The sequence below is a fragment of the Cucumis sativus genome, chromosome 6 (genome assembly GCF_000004075.3).
Source record: "Cucumis sativus cultivar 9930 chromosome 6, Cucumber_9930_V3, whole genome shotgun sequence".
Lineage (NCBI taxonomy): Eukaryota > Viridiplantae > Streptophyta > Magnoliopsida > Cucurbitales > Cucurbitaceae > Cucumis > Cucumis sativus.
In genome coordinates this window covers 17,656,844-17,676,558 of record NC_026660.2, presented here as the reverse complement: position 1 = coordinate 17,676,558, position 19,715 = coordinate 17,656,844, and the positions used below count along the sequence as shown (strand labels likewise).

At 27.1% G+C, this 19,715-nt stretch overlaps 1 protein-coding gene across 1 annotated transcript; it reads left to right on the top strand.

The window, feature by feature from the left end:
* The first annotated feature begins 8,774 nt into the window (after window positions 1-8,774).
* LOC101208646 (glycosyltransferase family 92 protein At1g27200) lies at window positions 8,775-10,862 on the top strand. The gene has a single exon (XM_004144243.2). The coding sequence runs from the start codon at window positions 8,850-8,852 to the stop codon at window positions 10,581-10,583; it is 1,734 nt and encodes a 577-aa protein (XP_004144291.1). The 5' UTR covers window positions 8,775-8,849; the 3' UTR covers window positions 10,584-10,862.
* Window positions 10,863-19,715: the final 8,853 nt, after the last annotated feature.

Below are 19,715 nucleotides of genomic sequence, written 5' to 3'. Positions count from 1 at the left end.
AAGTACTCAATTTAACACATCCGAATTTTCATTTTATAAAAATGTTTGGGCCTAAACTCTGTATCTCAAATTTGTTTTTTCGAAATTTTTGGTATAACTTTGCTACACCATTCCAAAACACACAATCTTACAAATTAGAGATTCAAATATAAATTTTACCTCAACTTTTAAAACTTATTAAAAATATCCCAACGGTTCAAATTTTTTAATGAAAATTGTTAGAAAGTGTTTATTTGTTTTTTTTTTTTTTTTGAAAATATAAGATAATCAAAATCTTAGATACTCGAATTATTTATAAATATACGAAATCGTTAAGTTCGTGTAACTCTAGTATGTTTAATAGGAAACTTTTGTAGGTATTTGGAAAATGTTTTTATCATCATCTTTGGTACAAGTAAATTTATATTATGTTTCAATAATCGCCTTACCACTATTTAATCATTTTATATGATTTGAGCTTATAACATATTTGTTTTTTTCTAAATTATTACCATTTATATCATTTTTAATTTATATGTTGTTTAAATTTAAATATGTGATGATATAATAAAAAGTGATATATAGGATTGAGTTCTTATTTTAATGGAGAATTTTTTAAAATGAAATAATCGACAAACTATTTACGTTCCATAACAAAATTATAATTTAATCCAAGCTCAAAGTATTCATATTTTTTAGGTAAATAGTTTTTATTTTCTTATACTCATATAAATTTCTCTGTTTTAATTATATACTACAAATAAAGATCAATATGTCTGTGAAAGAAAAAAAATTACAAAAATAGTAAATGAAAACTTAAGAAACTTAGAAAGATCTTACCATCCAAAACTCTTGAGATACCCTATAGAATGCCCAATAATCTCTAGATGTTGAGACATCTTATACTACTACGAATTCTTGGCTAGTTTTTAAAGATTTGGACACAAATGATGGTTTTGATCATATATTTTTTTAGTCAACAAAAACTTAGCTCAACTAACATCTCATTATCCTATTAGCCACAAGGTTTTGAGTTCAACAAAATAATATGATAGTCGAGATGCCCACTTCATGAGAATTGAGGATGCGAGTAAAACAAATTATCCCTTAAATTTTTTTGTTTCAAAAGTACCCTTTAATTATTGAGAAGTCTCGTAAATACTTGAACTTAAAAAAGTTGAAGTATTTTCGTTGACCTAAATTTTACATCAATTTTCTGATCGACCAAAATTTAAAGTTATTAAAACATAAAATTTCAAAATATCACACAAAATTTTAAAAAACAAATTCCCCCTTAAAACATACTAAACTAATAAGTACTAATTAAACACACAAATGTATTTGACTATTAACATGTTAAACTTTTGAAAGTATTTTAATATTTTCAAAAGTTTTAAAAATACTTTTAAACTAAAATAATAATAATGATAATAAATACTCTTATTGTTATATAGCACAAGTTCCATAGTTTAGTAAGATATATTAACTCTAACAATAACAAAGAAAATAATAGAAGCACCAAAAGATTTTAGGACTTGAATTATTTAATTATGTTCTATGTTAATAATTTAGCAAAGAATAGAAATGTTACATTTTAAAAACCTAATGAAAACTAAACTCAAAAAGTAATTAGTACATTTGACAAACGATGTATTATCCTTTTCATTTTCCCTACAGTTGAGAGAATACCATTAATTAATAACACAAAGTTAGCTACAAAAAAAAAGCAAACACCCACATGTCATGGTAGTTAGGCACTTGCCTTACCACATCATGATCATGATATGTTTCTTGAAACCCTATACATTGTTTATCCTTGCCCGGCATTGATCGATTTCGTCCAATACACAATGTGCAAGGATTGTTATATATTTGGCGTTGCTCCCTTAGTATTACCTTCGAATATTTGCACAAGCGAATTGAAAACAAGTCTTTGTAGCCGATTATTCAATAACCATACTATAGCAGTAAAATGAGGTTCTTACCATCTTACTAACTTTGGGAGCAGACTTAGTTTATTATTAGATTGGACCATAAACAAATTATTAATTATTATAGGGTTAAAATGAACTTTTAACCTAATTTTAATTACGAACAACTTGTGAATAATCAACTTGCACGTAATGATTAGGTTCAAGATTACTTACTAGTACAACTCTAAATCTTCAGTGAAATAACCTATAATTAATGAATAACGAAAAACTAATTTTGTGTTAGTTTATTAATACGATCTTCTAACTAGTTCATACAAATAATTCAAGGTCAACGAGGAGAGAGTAGAACTCACCAAATAGTTAATGGTAAATATTCACTCTAGCCTTGTCTTTTTTTTAAAATTGTTATGAAGAACTCACAATTTGATGATCCAATGCGTCGGTTAATTAAGTGATCAGTTTAAAGTGTTTATTTATTTGATGTAATAACTCAAATGTGGATCCAGCAGAATGTTTAATTTACCATTTTTATTTTATTAAAAAACTACGAGTACGTTTGAATTAAATTAAGAAAAAAATATTTTTCAATAAATTCATATTTGAGTTTAAACTATTTTTTCTAAAATTTATTTTAAATATACTTAAAATTATATTTTGAGTGGTTTCTAAAGACTTTATTTTTTGAAAAATAACTTATTTTATAAATTAAACACTTGAAAATGTAATCCAAGCATATCCTAACCTATAATTAATTGATAATTAATATAGTTCTTTTGCTGATGATGAATGGTATAATTTTATTACTTAATTTTGACCTTACAACCACATTTAGATATCGTGTGTGGAAAAGAAACAAAGATTGCAAAAATTGGAAAAGTGTGCAAAATATTTACCCTTAGCAGGAAATTCAACTTAAATAAACTTTTGCTTTTTTTAGTGATTTTTTTTTCTTCATAAAATGTAATAGTTTTTTCTATTAATTATTATTATTCTGCTTAGAAGAACCCAAAACAAAATTATGTATAGAAGAAGGAAAACATATATGGAAATTTACATTGTTAATGATAAATTAAATAGGTATTTAGAGTTGGGTTAACCATTACTTACCTAACAAAAATATATAAAGTATAGATTATATTTTTTAAGGTATATAAAGTTATCAAGTTTGGTGACACGACTGGTTATTTCCTCCCCCACTTTACTTTTCAGCTTTCACCATTTCTCATTCTCTTTCAGTTCATATACCAAATTATGATCATTGCTTGAAATGTTCATTTCTCCTACCAGTCTTCCACACCCAATGGAACAGAAAATGACAGGAAGAAAGCAGAGAAGAAAAAAAAAATCCTCTGGAGGCTAAAATGGAGAGGGTGAGGAAGATGAGAGGAATGCATTTCCTTAAACGTATAAACTATTCTTTAAAATAAATTAATCAGAAATATATTTTGTTGAATATATTTTCTGCTAAGCTAAGAAAAATATTGACTTATGATAAGATTCTAAAAATTTCAAATCCAAGTTGAAATATCAAACGTGACAGATTGTAGAATAAAAGGAAGATGATGAAGGTGGAATTTGTTTTCCACGATCACATGTGAAGGCTATACTTTAATTTGATTACAACTTTCTCTAAAAAAAATCAAAACAAATATAAAATAAATTAAGGAATGTGTGGAGAATATGATTGGGTTTCAGGAAATTATTGATTGATTTCCTACGCCAACTTTTACAATAATAATTTATTTGTCTTATCAAAATATTATAGGAAGAATTAAATTGTAAGGTCATGTTTGTTGATTTCTTCAAAGAGGAAACAGTTGTTATGATCCAAATTTATAACATAAAATATTGAAAAAAATAACGATAAAAGAATCAAGGTTACTTAACCTTTCACGAGGAGAATCGAAATCGTTGAACTTTATATTCACGTATTAGTATTAATTGAATTATGATGCAAGTTCAATACTGTTGAATTAACGTTTAATGTCAAACCTATCTTTGTGTAATTGATATTAATATTTATCTTTTTATTTAATCACTTTGTTACTAATTATCGATATATTTGATTTAATAATTCATCTTAAATTAGTTCTTCCACCGTTGTTTTTTTTTTGGATTCTATTATATTTGCAACTAATGAAATGTCATCCTATTTTTTGAAAAAATTATACATTCGCTTTTGGTGAGAACATATCTCTAGTTTTGCAAAAAAAAAAAAAATCTTTTAGAAAACAAATCTTAATTTTATGGTTTTTTTGTTATTTGTTATTTGTTAATAGAGAAAATAAATCTTTATGTAGAAATGATGGCCAACCATGAGGCAACTTCATGCATGCAAATATATATATATTATTGGCATAAAAATAATTAAGTTGGTTAGTCGAGCAAACAATACTTTTTAGTAGCTAGCTAGGATTGTGATGAGGTTGTGTTAAGGAATAATTGTTCTTCTAAATGTTGTGATAAATTATATCTATAAACATGACTCAATCATCTAGACAATCTCTCGATATCAAATTAATTATATGTAAGACGATGATTGTTTAAATATTATAATCGATAATTTTAATTTTGCATTTAAATGCACTTTTTCCAACCAAAGTTTTGTTTTTGTAGATTTTAAATTGAATCTTCAACCAAATTTGTTAAAAAAAATACATGTATGTAAAAGTTAAATATAAATATTACTAAATGTATAAATATAATTAAAACGTGAAAGTGAGAAATTCCATATCAATAACTGAAACCATGAATATTATATCATTCTCGCAACCAAAATTAAACCATTAAAGTAAAAGTTAAACTAGTCGTTTTTATGTTTTATTTTTATATATATAACCATATTTTTAAATGTATGATTGAGTTACTTAAGAACCGCTCTTGTTCTGTTCTTAACTAAATTCACTCAATTTAAATATTAACATTATTTGTCATCTTTCCTTAGTCTTTTGAATTTTATAAATCTAAGAGGTGAGGTTGTGTGGAAGTAGAGGAATTATATATGAAGAGTATGGAAGATTATATATATAAAGGTTAATCACGTGAGTTGAATCTCAATACACAATCAAGGCATATGGAAAACACAAGAAGAATTTGATTTCTTGAGGAGGACATAAAGCTATTCTATAGAGAACTATGCAAAACTTTATGTAAAATCTAATCATTCTAACCCAATATATTTCTATTCTACATTATATTTTTTTTCTTTCTTTTTTGCATTTTGTATATTAAATTAATACATAAATAAAGGAAGACTATATAGAAAATTATCTATTACAAAATGAACACAACGATTAAAACTTTTAATTAATGCGTTTAGGACATTGTCATATACCCATCAACGGAGGAGAAGGAAGCAACCGTCACAACTTGCTTCCAAAGCTTATTTATTCTCTTTTTTTCTTTGTTCTTTTTCAAAGCGTTTGATACAATATTATATTGATGAGTTTGTGTGAAATTAAAAATATTTTCAATTACTCTCTAACAATAGTCACTTGACACATGTTCAAAAGCTATCACTGATAATCTCTTGTTTCATATGTTTAACAATATTAACATATGATTGAGTCAAACAATTTTTAATATATTTTTTTTTGAGATTGTTATGAAGACCAAAGATTTGCCTAAAAAATATTTTTGTTCTATTTTTAATATTCACTAACAAAAATTTGGATTATTTTGCTTTATTTACAAATATATTGTTTTGTTTAGTATAGGAATTTAGAGTATATGTGGCCAAATCTTTAAAAACTAGCTACGAATGAAGATAGCACAATCATAGACGTTACTTCCTCGTAATCATAATTTTAGGAGTGTTTTAAAAAAATTCAAGCTCAATTTTAAATATTAAGAATTTATTTGATAACACATTTGTTCTTTGAAATTAAATTTTAAAAACAATCATGTTTGGATAACTAATTCACTTTATAATTTTTTAACAAACAAATTTATTTTCAAAATTACAAAGAAATATTGAAAAAAAAAAAACAAGATTTTAAAAAATACACTTTAATTTGTTTTTCAAAAACAAAAAAAAAACCAATTACCATAAATGCTTTTTGCTTTTAATAAACAAACAAAAAATTTTAAAAGAAAAAACAAAAACAAAAAACTGAAATTGTTACCCTAAAAGCTTAAAATTTTTGTTTTGTGTGTTTAAATTTGGCTAAAGAAGAAAAAAAAGAATAATTTTGAAATAAACTGCTATCCATATATATGTATATATATATATATATGAACGAGAATCATAAATGTAACTTTTAACATTTTTTAATTGTACAAATATTATTCAGTGATACTCATTTTGAGAATTTAAATAGGTATCCATCACATTTGACTTCTAAAAATAATGATGATATAAAAATATTAAAAACACAATTGTATTGTTTATTAAATTGAATTATTAAGACATATGATCATCCTTTCTATACGTTGTACAGCTATCAACCTAAATCCTTTCTATACGTTGTACAGCTATCAACCTAAACAATAAGACAATACAATACCCTTACCCTAAACTAAAATCAAGTAACAATACATTATCATTTCAATTTTGAACCTTTTCCCCTTATTGTTCAACTCCTTCTTCAACCCCTCTATTCCACCAATTATCCTCACCTTCCTCTCTTCACCATTTTCAAACAATGTTATTCTAAATCTTAACTCTTCTACTCTAAAAATTGTTAATGGTCTAATTAAAAAAATTCCATTTAGTCCAAACAGATGGGCTGGCTTGTGATCTTCAGTGTTGTGTTGTGACCAAGTTAATGTTATTATTCCCATTCTAGCTAACTTCCCTTATCTTCTTCTTCCTCCTCCTTGAGGCTTAAACTTTACAAGTCAACTTTGTCCATTCCTCACGTTATTCCATTTGTTCCTTTCTCTCAATATCTACTTTTCTTGTTTAATATAATCTCTTCTTCATTTTAGTTTAACTTCTACCCTTTTCTTATTTACTCTATTTCTTTTCTACGTTTCCTAAATTTATAACCATAACTCAAACTCCATTCCTTACCCTAATATTCCCTATATATATATATATAGTATAAAGTTTCTACCATGAGCTAGAATTTATTAAACAAAGTTAATCGAATAGAAAAAAAAGTATAGTCTTTCGATCCTATTCTAGAAAGTGATTAACAAGTTGTGCGACTTTTAATTTTGATTATTGATAATAAGTCTTTTTCATTCTTGATTTGATGAGTGACGGAGCTAGAACTTAACGTTTGGGGTACAATTATTTTATATATATATATGATTAAAAGTTTAGCTCATTTACTTCTAAATATATTTCTATATATAGTTCTAAGATTTTAAAATGTGTATTAGTAGTAGAATGTGCAATTACGGATAGAATGAGACTGCATGATTATTTTGCCAAAACTTCATTTTACTAGATGTGTGACACGTACGTATCCTTGCTCTCACATGGCTCTACTCCTGGATTCGGTTAAGTTTAATGTTTATATTACCATATGTGTCTAAACATATTGAAAGCCGGCTTTCTTATAAATTTAATAGCACAATCAATGTTTTACATGAACATTAAAATAATAAATGAGTATATGTGAAAACTTATATTATAGTTTGGTTTGATTATCATTTTGTTTTGTTTTTTTATTCATAAATTATTTTATCAATGTTTTCATAAACCAAACTTTAACGTTTTAAAAACTAAAACTTGTTGTTGTTATTAGAATTTAAAATGATTATTATAAAGATTTTCTTAATATTTGTTAGAAACTTTTTAAAACTAAAAAACTTAAACCAAACTTGTAATTAAAAACTTTTCATAACCTATTTAAAGAAATTTGGTTTGGGTTCAAAACTTCCATAAATTTATATTATCAATTATTATTCATGAAAGAGTGAAATATTTATAAGTTAATAAATAACTAGTAAACCATAAGGTTTTAATTATATTACATTTTAGTCTCTAAACTATTTTATTTAGTCTTCAAACCTAAACCCATAATCATAATCTAATAATCTCCAATGCAATAATATAATATTATAGGTAAGCTTTAGGACTCAATTATTTGTCTATTAATTAAGGAATTAAGATAGACATCCATTAATTAAAAAAAGATAATGAACAAATTTAAAAGTCGCATGTATGTTAGGTTTGTATCAAACAATTTTATTAAAATAAACATAAAAGCAAATGTAATTAAGATAAAGTTATTTAAATTTTGGATTTACTTTTTGTTCAATAAATAAAATGCTACTTTTAATTATTATTGAAAATTTAATTTTCTTTCTACCCTTTCAATTTCCAAACACTCATTTTCACTAGTCTATGTTTATTTATTCTTTTAATAGTGGTGAGAAATGGTAATAATTATTGTAATTATTAAATTAACTAATAAACATTAATATAAAGATTTTAAAAAAATTATTTAATGCTAACTAGAGGTTAGAAAGAGTAAATCTGAAAAGCTAGTAATCAAATTGGAACAAAACTAACTAAATAATTAACATTTTGAACTTAAGAATTAACCTTTTTAAACTTAAGATGGCAAAAAAAAAACTAAAATTGGTAGTAACAGAAAATAATTTTGAAATGATGACGATGACAGTAATAATTAAGAAATATAGAAACCAAAATAGGAAAAACATTGTGTGATTAGTGCAAACATTCGGGTAAATTTTCCCTATATATCTGTTAAGCGTTTACTTATCTCAAATCCCTACATTAATTCCTTCTTAATCCCTTCATTTTTAATTACCATGTGGGTGAGTTAAGTCAATATACGGAAACCCAGCAGGCAAACACGACCACCAATCAACACCTTCCACGTATATCACATTCTTTTATTTGTGTGTGTATATATATATATAACCCCCCTTCACACTCCACCCCTCCCCCGCCGCCTGTGACGCAACTCCCATCACCGCCAACTCCTCTCCATATCCTTTGAATTTCCTCCGACAACCATGCGGCGGAAGCCGCGCTTCACCGGCCTCATCTTCTCCGTTGCCTTCTTTCTTCTCTTCGCCTTTCAATTCTCCCGTAAGGTCTTCTTCTTCGGCGCCGATCTAAATATTTCTTCTTCTTCTTCTAACCTTCTCCCTTCGCGTTCTGCTAATTCTGTTGTTCATTACGCTCTCCATGAAACTAATCTCGACTTCCCTCAACAACTCACTCACCGGACTCGCCACGTCTCTTCCATTCTCGATCCTATTCCGACGGTTTCGCTCCTTCTTCCCGATTGGGAAGTTCTTCTGATTTCTTCAATCGACACGCCGCTTTCTTCTCCGGATTCATTTCGGGACTTTCTCTGTTTGTTTCAGAACAATGCTACTTCATCGGCTAATTTTTCTGGGGTTTTGGATTTTACTGGTCGGGTCACGTTTAAGTGTCTTATGCCGGAGTCCGTTCGTCGTCTCCGGCCCTTTTTTCAACCGTTGCTAACCAAATCACCGGACAAGGAATTTTCGTCTTCTTTGTCTTCTTCTTCTCCGGCGCCGGAATTGATGAGGTGGACTTTTTTCGCTTATGAAGCTTTTGAAACAGAGGAGGATGTCGTTCTGTTCGTCAAAGGCGTGAACAATCGTCAAGGAAGTAACCGGCAACCGACTGATTTAAACTGCGTGTTTGGCGATGGCGATGACGCCATTAGAACTGCCGTTACCAGCTCCGTGCAGGAGGTTTTCCGATGCCGTCATCCGAATTTAACGACCAGTGAAGATCACGACAAATTCAAAATTACTCTAGAAATTCTCGACGCGAGAGGGAAAAACATCCTCGTGCCGTCCGTCGCTTATTACTCACCGCGCCGCAGCGGCGATGGTGGCGGCTTAGTGGAGACTGAGGCGCAATCAATGATTTGTGCTTGTACGATGGTATACAACGTCGGAAAGTTCTTGAGGGAGTGGGTGATGTACTACTCGAGAATCGGCGTTGAGAAGTTCATTCTATACGACAACGGCAGCGAAGATGAAATTTCCGCCGTCTTGAAGGAATTGAAACAAGAAGGTTACAACATCGAGATCGTTTTCTGGATTTGGCCTAAAACGCAAGAGGCTGGATTTTCTCACAGCGTTGAGTATTCGAAGAAGTCATGCAAATGGATGATGTTCGTCGACATCGACGAATTCGTCTTCTCCCCCTCGTGGTTAAACTCATTGAAACCGTCGAAGAACATGCTGAACTCTCTACTTCCGACGAAGAATAGCGGAATCGGAATGGTCACAGTCATGTGCAACGACTATGGACCGTCCGATCGTATCTCGCATCCGGCGGAAGGAGTAACACAGGGGTACAATTGCAGGAGAAAAGTAGAAGAAAGGCACAAATCGATTGTTTTATTGGAAGCCGTGGATCGGTCGTTGTTGAATGTGATTCACCATTTTAAATTGAGAAAGGAGTTTCAGTCGAGACAGATGCGGGTGGAAGAGGCGGTAGTGAATCATTACAAATACCAAGCGTGGCCGGAGTTTCGAATGAAGTTCCGACGGCGCGTGTCTGCGTACGTGGTGGATTGGAAAAATTCAGCGAATCCAACGTCAAAGGACAGGGCGCCGGGGCTTGGGAACACCGCGGTGGAGCCGCCGGAGTGGCCAAGGAAATTCTGTGAGGTTAGAGATGATCGGTTGAGATTGCTGACGCAGAGATGGTTCGGGTATGAGACGGCGGACGGGTATAGAATGGCATGGCAGTCATTATGATCGGTTGTTTCTTTGTAGATTTTCTTACCTTATTGTTTTCTTTTTTGTGTATATTACTTTAATTATTTAGAGTTCACCAAAATACAGAGAATACAAAAACAAACCTCATTACTTCATTTACAACTTTTTTCTTAATATTACATTTTGTATGTTTTTAGAATAACAACGTCAAGATAGAGAATCAAACATCCCAGATTTTAACTTCAGTGTATAAGTTGTCATATGTTAAAAGTGTTTGTTATACCAATGATATAATAACATCCTATAGTCTTTACATAATCTTCTATAGACTTTGTTCTTGGTAGTATTCAAACTTGTTTTTCCAATGGTTGAGAGAACAATCAAATCTTAGATTTTGGAGTTGACAATGAAAATTTATGGAATATTTTCTTTGATAATTTTAAAAAATAACTCTCCATATATACAATTTGTGATTAAATTCTTATTAAAATATTCATTTTATGTTTAAATACAAAGGAGATATACAAAATAGGAACTGCTTGTCAAAGAAACAAAAACCAAAAATAAAACTTGCTTCTCTGTCAAGTTTGTTGAATTTGGACACTTGTTTCCTTCATCAATTAGGCAAACTTAAAACTATATTTAAATTAATATATTTTTTTAAAGGATATTATTGTTTTCTATTACTTACAATACAATAACGATGGATTAGTTTTTGTTTTTTGTTTCTGAAAAATTAAAATTGTAAAAATACGAAGGAATATTTTTAAAAAATGGGAGAAAAAACAATCTATTTATCATCTAAACAATAAAATTTATTACTGTTGATTTTATTGGTGGAGTGTAAATATTTTGTAAATCTTTTCCATTTTCGAAAATTTCCCAAAAAAACATAAAATAAATTGGTTACCAAAGTCAGATACTTATTTTCTTTTTTCCAACGTTGAATAAGGAGATGGTAGTAAAGAAGGATTAGTTAGGAAATTGAATAAGTAACGCTTTTTTTTTATAATTATAATGTTGATTGAAAATTTTGAAGATTTAATTTCTTAAAATTGAAACGTTTTTTTTTTTTTTGTTAATTTTTATTTTTTGCAATGAATAACGGGAGGACAGTTTAACCTTTTGTTATTTGAAAGGTTGCTGTTGTTTTTGACCAATTGATATATACATAAATAAATATTTTTGAAAATTTGACAAATTAATAGAGTTATTATTTCTTTGAATGCGAGTCAAGTTTGTTAAAAATTATTTTTAAAAGGAGAACAATTCTTCAATTTTCAAGATTCAATGATAAACAATCTAAAATTTCCTAAGAAAAAGATTTAAAATATGTAATTTTTGTTAAAGAACAGTCAATGCATCATGGTTTACTACGGAAATAAGGAAAAATTGTTAAAAATGGTAAATTTGACAACAAAAAAAAGAAAGAATAATATTTATACTTACTATGTGTAATGAATTTTTATTGTTCAATAAGTTTTTTTCCATGAATTGTAAATCTTCTTTTAATTTTGATTATTCTTACCAAATACCCAAAATCAAGAATAGTATTAAATTTACCATAAAATGATAATAGATATATTATTAAATTGTAATTTTCAATAAATCATAAAAAGAAAAAGAAAATACTCAACAAATTGACAGTAAAACTAAAAAATGAAAAGAGAGAATACCAACTCAACTCAGTTTCATTCAATCATGCCATTATTTGTTTTCTTATTTGGTCAGCGGATTGTTCTTGGCACTTATCCAAAGGAATAAAACTAAAGCTATATACATATTTATACATATATATATATATATATATATATATATGTATGTATAAGTACACAATTATTGTAATGAATGATTATTCAATATAACAAAAGATGACAAACCAAAAATTGCCCTCATTTTCTGACTTGTTTAGATGACGAAACAAAGTTTAAAACAAAAGAAGAGGCAACAATGACATTGGTGAAAGCTATGCATATTAAAAAAATGATTAAATTTTGATTAGTTGTAAGATAGTTTGGAGTCCGTATTCTTAGTTTATATCGTTTTTACGTCACCTTGCGAGGTGGGGTTTATATTAATACATTGTTTTCTCTAAGAAGTAATCAATATAATAATTTAATTCTTTTTAAGATGTTTGTAAATAAGAGAATGGGTTTTCTTAGTAGGAAAATTAACTCACATTTAAATCTAATAATTAAATGAGATATTTTTAAGAATAGCCTAATGTTAAAATTATTTACAAAATATAACTAATTTGATTTTTTTCACTATACTATGTACCATTCATAAAAAAATTCTTAACTAAATTGAATATATAAATTATTTTTGTTTGGTTTAATTTACAACAGAAAATTTTGTTAATGGTAGAAAACAGTAATTTTTGTTTAATTTAGAAAAACGGTCAAAATTAGCAAAATAAATAAAATAATTAGCACATATTGAAAAAATAAAGTGTAATCATTTTTGTATTTTCGTGATTTTTTTCTATAGGGTGTATATAGTTTTTTTTTTTTTAATCCCACTTTTATTTATCTTTTAATAATGGGAGAATTATTGTAAATTATAAATTTGGTGAAAATATTTATCGTATATAATAAAATTTTAAACTATATTGATGAAAGACGCTTACTTGATCAAATATGAAATTTTACTATATTTTTGTAAATAGCTTCACCCATTTATTTTACTATATTTGAGAGTGCTCCTTTGTAATTTTGTTATCATTTTTTTTCATTATATATTTTTTCTTTTACACCCTAATTTTGGAGAATTTTTTTCTTACTATAGCAAGTTTTAAAACAAAATTAATATTCTTGTATTCATGGAATCATGATACAACCAATTACAACGTTCATTTTTTGTTATCAATTTGTGTGGTCTACATATTTTATGTTGAAAGTTTAGACCATATTTTGTGGCGTCGTCGTGGTTAATTATAGATACTATATCATTATGATTTTGACCAAGATTAAAAAAAAAAGAATCATGTTATAATAAAGAATAAAAGATACTTTGTTGAATGAAGAATGGATGGAAGTGGGAAAGGAAAATGATAAAATTAAAAATGGTAGGAGATGACCAAAATAGAAACAAAAGTTAGGTTTTATATAGCAAAACAAAACAACAAAATTGAAAGAAAAAAGTGCACATTTAATTAAGAATTTTCAAAACAATGAAATGGTCCATGGATTAAAATAAAAATGTGAATGAGACAAAAAAATAACTTTATTTTTACATATAGTTTGTAAATTACCATATTATTACAAATATATGTCAACACTATCCTAATGTGGAATAACTCAATCACAAAAGAAACAAGAAAAAAAAAAGAAGTTAATTACTACTTTAGTGTCACATATCAATACCATAAAATCACACACACATATTATATTAATTATAGTAAAAATTAATATAGTTAATTATTCTTTTATGAACAGTAGTTTTTTTAACGCATATTTACAACAAGAAAAGGTTTATATTTATATGTGTGGATATGGTAAACTTTATATAGGATGTCGGTAATAACGCTAGTAAACATAATTTTTAATTTGTAGTTTAAGGAAGAAAATAATGACCTACAATATATCACACATAGATGTCCATGGGATGGGGTGAGACGAGGTTGAAATGTCACTCCTCGTCCCTTTATCCCATTTTCCATCCCCGCAAATTTCTCTACAAGAACAGAGCGGGAATTCCTTGCAAGATTTCGTGGTGATGGAGTTCCTCGTAGAAAAATATTCCTCGCTTTTGTTTTGATAATTAAATATATATATATATATATATATATATATATATCTTTGTCTTTGACCCATAATTGTTAATGGGGAAAAATATTCTCCACTACCTCCTCCGTTCTCCTTGTATTCGAGATTTTTCCCTCATTTAGGGTGAGAGCCTGCAGATTAAATGGAATCTACGTATATGCAAACTTGGTATAATACTTGGCTATATACATACAATTTTGAGGCTCAAAATTAAATAATGAGGAAGTACAAGAAGCTTAATTTTTTTTAGTGTAATAACTGGTCACCTTTCATGGTATAATCACACATATTATATTAATTCATGGTTTGAGAGTTGAATTAAATTGATTTTTGATCATGCTCATTTGGGTCCTAGGGGCTGTACTTGCTTGGATTTCATTCCCTTTGTGCTTTCTCGATTTGTGATGAGCAATTATATTTTCAGCCTTTAACTTAAAGTTATTCATGACATTAGCCCTTGCTACCAGGTTAGGACTCATGTGTTAGCTCTTTTGTGCTATGAGCTATATTTAGAGGAGAGACTCAACTTAAAATAGTATCTTCTATCTTTGAGTCCTCTTGTATTATTTATGTGTTTGGCTTTAAGTAACCAATCATTGCATACTTGTTGTTTGTCTAGAGATTCATTGGTTACCTTTGGTTTTTTTTGGGTAGCTAGCCAAAACCCTTTCACTATGCAACTAGCTTTCAAAAGTGTTTTCTCCCCTTGTGAGTGAGTAGAATTGGGATACTTTACAACTCTATCAACAACAACAAATACAGTCAAATTAAATGTGTGTTTGGTTGAGATTTTAAAGTGTTTAATTTTGTAAAAAAGAAAAACTATTTTGAAAAAAAACTGTAGCGTTTAACAAATTAGAATAATGTATTGTTTAGAAATTTATTTATAAAATAATTTATTTTAGAAAAATAATTAAAAACTAATTTTTTTTTAAAAAATGAAGCTTAGGTGATTGACTGGAAAATTGACCATTTTTTCTATCTTTGTGAAAATTACAAAACTGTCGTTCATACTACCATCTCCAATCTTATTAATATTATGGCGTTGAAAGAAATAAAGTATTGTTGATAAAATATCTCATATTTTTTCTCTTTTATCTTGAATAATTACTGAAACAATACAATAAATCAAGCTTGTTTATTTATGGTGGCATTATTAATTTATTTTTCTCTTATTTATTTATTTTTTCAAAAGAAAAGAAAAGGAAATAATTATCTTAATTATGAATTTAAATATCAATATATTTCTACTTCTCAAATAAAACTATCTAAAAAATGTGATAGAAAGAAAAAGTAATGCTTCTGGTTCTAACTCGACTAATTTCAAAATTTTAAAACATTTAGTTCTGAGGATATCGTGTCAATAATTTAAAGTATATTTTTTTTAAAAATAAAATATATGTATTTTTATGAAATTAGGTCACACTGTTTTAGTAGTCTTTTATGGTAATTTGAGTTAAGTCTAAATATTTTTGGTATATGACAAGATAAACAAAATTCACATATGAACACTTAAAAAAAAGTCTAACCAAACATATAAGTGTTTAAATTTAAACTCAAGAAAGTATTCAAAAGGAAATGTATATTTTTTAAAATCATTTTGCTCTTAATTCAATCCAAACGGACCCTAAACCAATCGAAAAAACAACTCATTATACTCACTCAAAAGTACTATTTAATAAAAAAAAAGGAACCATTACAAAAATAACAAAAAAATCTATGATAACAAGACTCATGTCACTATATTTCCTAAATTGCAAAAATAACAAATTTAAAAATTGATAATCCTCTAATATATCACTAATTACATATCATATTTGTTATATTTCCAAAATACAAAAAAGAGGTGTTATATATTGTTTTTTTTTTTTTCTAAATGTTTTCATCTATGTGATTCAATTTTTGTATTAGACAAAAATTAAACTTAGAAGACTTGAAATATTGAGCTCTCTTAAATTGTAAATACAAATTTTATGGAAATGTTTTAGTGCAATAGAGACTTGTAGATTCAAACTTCATTATGCACATTAATTGAATGGAATATACGGATGATATCTTATGAATTTGTTCTTCCAATAAATCACCATTATTATGGAAGTAAATTGAATTTTTTTTGAAAAAAAAAAGTGGAAATTTTGTAATTCTCCATGCACACTACTTGTGGTAAAAAATGATTAATACAATGTGAAACATGGAAATCTCCACATCCTTTTATGGCTAAGATTAAGAATAATATAATAACAATTGGGTTATTGAATATACCCTTTTCCTCCAACTTATTATTATTATTATTTCATATTCCCTATTGAATTGAATTAATTAGGTATATTGGTAGAATGTTAGGTTATAATTTGAGGTTGTATACTATACAATTAATTTATGAGCATATGGTGTCATTATAAAACATTCATGCTATGCTAGGCTGTCTCTATATAATGTTGTATCGTTGTTAACTACTTTTTTTAAAAACACAATCATTTCCAATTTCTTCTACACTTTAGTTGTCTTCAAATTAATATTATACATTCTCTCTTTTGGTCTATTATTATTGCATTATTACTATCATCTTCTTGCCTTTTAAAATCTCAATTAATTAGCTCATAAAAACCCATTCTATTTTCTTAATTTACCTCCCCTAAATAGACATAATTTCACACCTTTATAATATTTATTTTCACACCATTCCTTATTTATTTTACCGAATTTGAGAGTGTACCCTTTTCAAAATAGGTTTAAAAGACCCCTCAAATAATTTTATTGTTTTATTTTAAATAATTATATAACATTTTAAATTAAATGAATAATTTCTAAAAAAAATATTATTTTTTATTATAAATATCATATAATTATATTTTAAAATTAATACATATTATATTTTTTTAGATCTTATAAACTTATATTTTTAAATTTGGGACTAGAAAGATATAGGATAAAAATGAGTTTAGCGTTATAAACTTGAAAACTCAGAATGTGATAAAAAAAGTTTTCTTTATTGTTTACAAAAACTTTTAAACTAATATGACTATACTTTTTAATATCTTCTAAAATTTTATACATAAGAATTGATGGATGAAATTATTGTCTAATTAATATCTATTAAGTCTGGCTAAAAGTAAAATATATTGTTTAGATTGAATAAATTTCAATTAATACATTTAAATGTAGCATTAAATATGTTATACGAACTAATTAATTTAAAATCTTATAGGTCTAGTAATTATATTGAATAACTAAATTAAGTTTAATTGCTGTCCAAGATAAAAAAGTATAAATTTACTTTTATTTTTATTTTCATTTTCGATAACGCCAAATTTAATTTATGACTACATTTATTGTTCTCCTATATTTAATTAAAAAGTATAAAAGAATGAATCAAACTATTTATCAAATATAATAATTTTTTATTATATCAAGACGGAGGTTATGAATATTGATAAAATCTAAAATGTCATTATATTTTGTAAATATTTGGATCGTTCGTCAATTATAATACATTTTAAAATAAATATACTTTTCTGAAAAGAGTGTTGATTATAAAACTATTATAACCTAAATAATTTTTTATTAAATTAAAAAAAATAACGAATAACATTTTTAAAAATAATAATTAAGTATATAACAACATTTTAAAAAAAAGTTGTAAATATAACAAAGTGTATCAGTCATAGACTTTTATCGTTAATAGAGGATAGACTCTATGGTTTATCAGTGAATATATTTATATTATTAATAGTATTTGATGGATTTTGCTATATTTGCAATTTTATAAAAATGTTGCTACATATTTAATTATTTGGGGAGTTTGTAAAAATAGCAAAAAAAATTATGATAATAGAGCTCATATCACTTACATTTTCTAAATTGCAAAAATGACAAATTTAAAGGCAGATTATCGTCAATTAATAGTCATATTTGCCAAATTTGCAATATACAAAAAAAATGTATTATGAGCTTTTTTTTTAAATTTTTTTTTGTTATCTAATACCATTTTTATAATTATTTTGAATCTAGTGTTATATTTGCAGCTATTCCAATAAAAAATTTAAGTTGATGTTTACATCCGAGATGCGTTAACCCAACAAAAAAGAAAAGAAACTAAATTTTGATATATGTACTAATACTTTAAATCTAGTTACTATATTTGCAACGAGCCATAACTATTCCACACGTTTGAATTCAAATTATGTAACATCATTCATGCTCATAGAACAATATTTAGATATAAACAAACTCTAGAAGGAGGATAACAACAATCAAAGCTCAACTTTTGCTACCTAGAACAATAAACCTATAAATTTATCAAACATTAATGGTAGAATGATGAGTATAGTGATCACCCACTCAATAAATCATAAAATCTAAAGTTTGAAACTTCTTCATGTTCGAATTTCTACTTATGGGCAGAAACAATGTGTATTGCAACACTTTTTTTTTTTTGGCAATCTCATACACTCTACTCCTTGAGAGATGAATATGATCACAGCATTAAAATCTATGTTTCTTTGTACCCTCCCCTTTAAAAGCAATATAGATTTTGTATGATGAGCATAAAGACAAAAGTCCATTCTCTTTTTGTATGTTATATAGCAGTGGCTACCATCATATTTCTTTCTATGATTTATCATTGGGAAGTACATTCAAATAGGACATTATATTAAATTGTATCTTACAATAATTCATTAGCGATCAAATATATATTCTTTAAAGAAAAATTGACATAATTTCGCTTTTTTCTTTAACAAAATGGACTCTAAATTGACACAAAAACAACTGACTCCAAAAAATGATACAATGTTGACTTTGACCTTGACCTGTAAAGTCAATTAGGTTAAGCAATCCAATTGATTGGCATTTTCCAAAGCAAGAGAGGCAAGTTAGATTCGACCTCGACCTCATAGTCCAATCCAAAGTAAACCAATTGGGTTGAGCAACCCAATTACTTAGTGCATTTTTCATTGACATTTAGTGTATGTATTGTATCCGTTTGAAATGAAACGATTTTATCCTCCAATTTGACTTCTTCTCAAAAGCATGATACCTATCACAAAGTATCACTCTTTTGAAACCAAGTGTAAGCATAGTTTAATTTTTCTAAAGTTTAGAGATATCATTGAATTTTTTTAAAATTAAAGAATATTTTTCGTATAGTTTTGATAAAGAAAACACGACCTGTTATTTTCTATTACGAGCTACACATAAGTCACATTGCAATTTTTTTTTAGTGAATAGCATAACATATCCTTTGGAGTAAAAAGATTTAAGTTGACAAGTCAACAAAATGAAAAAAAAAAAAGAGAGAAGAGAATCTTTTAATAAAAGATAAGAACAAAAACACAAAAAGGGAACCTTTCAAAAGAGAGAGCGTGTGTGTGTGGGAACAGGTGGTTAGAGGTTAGAGCTGGAA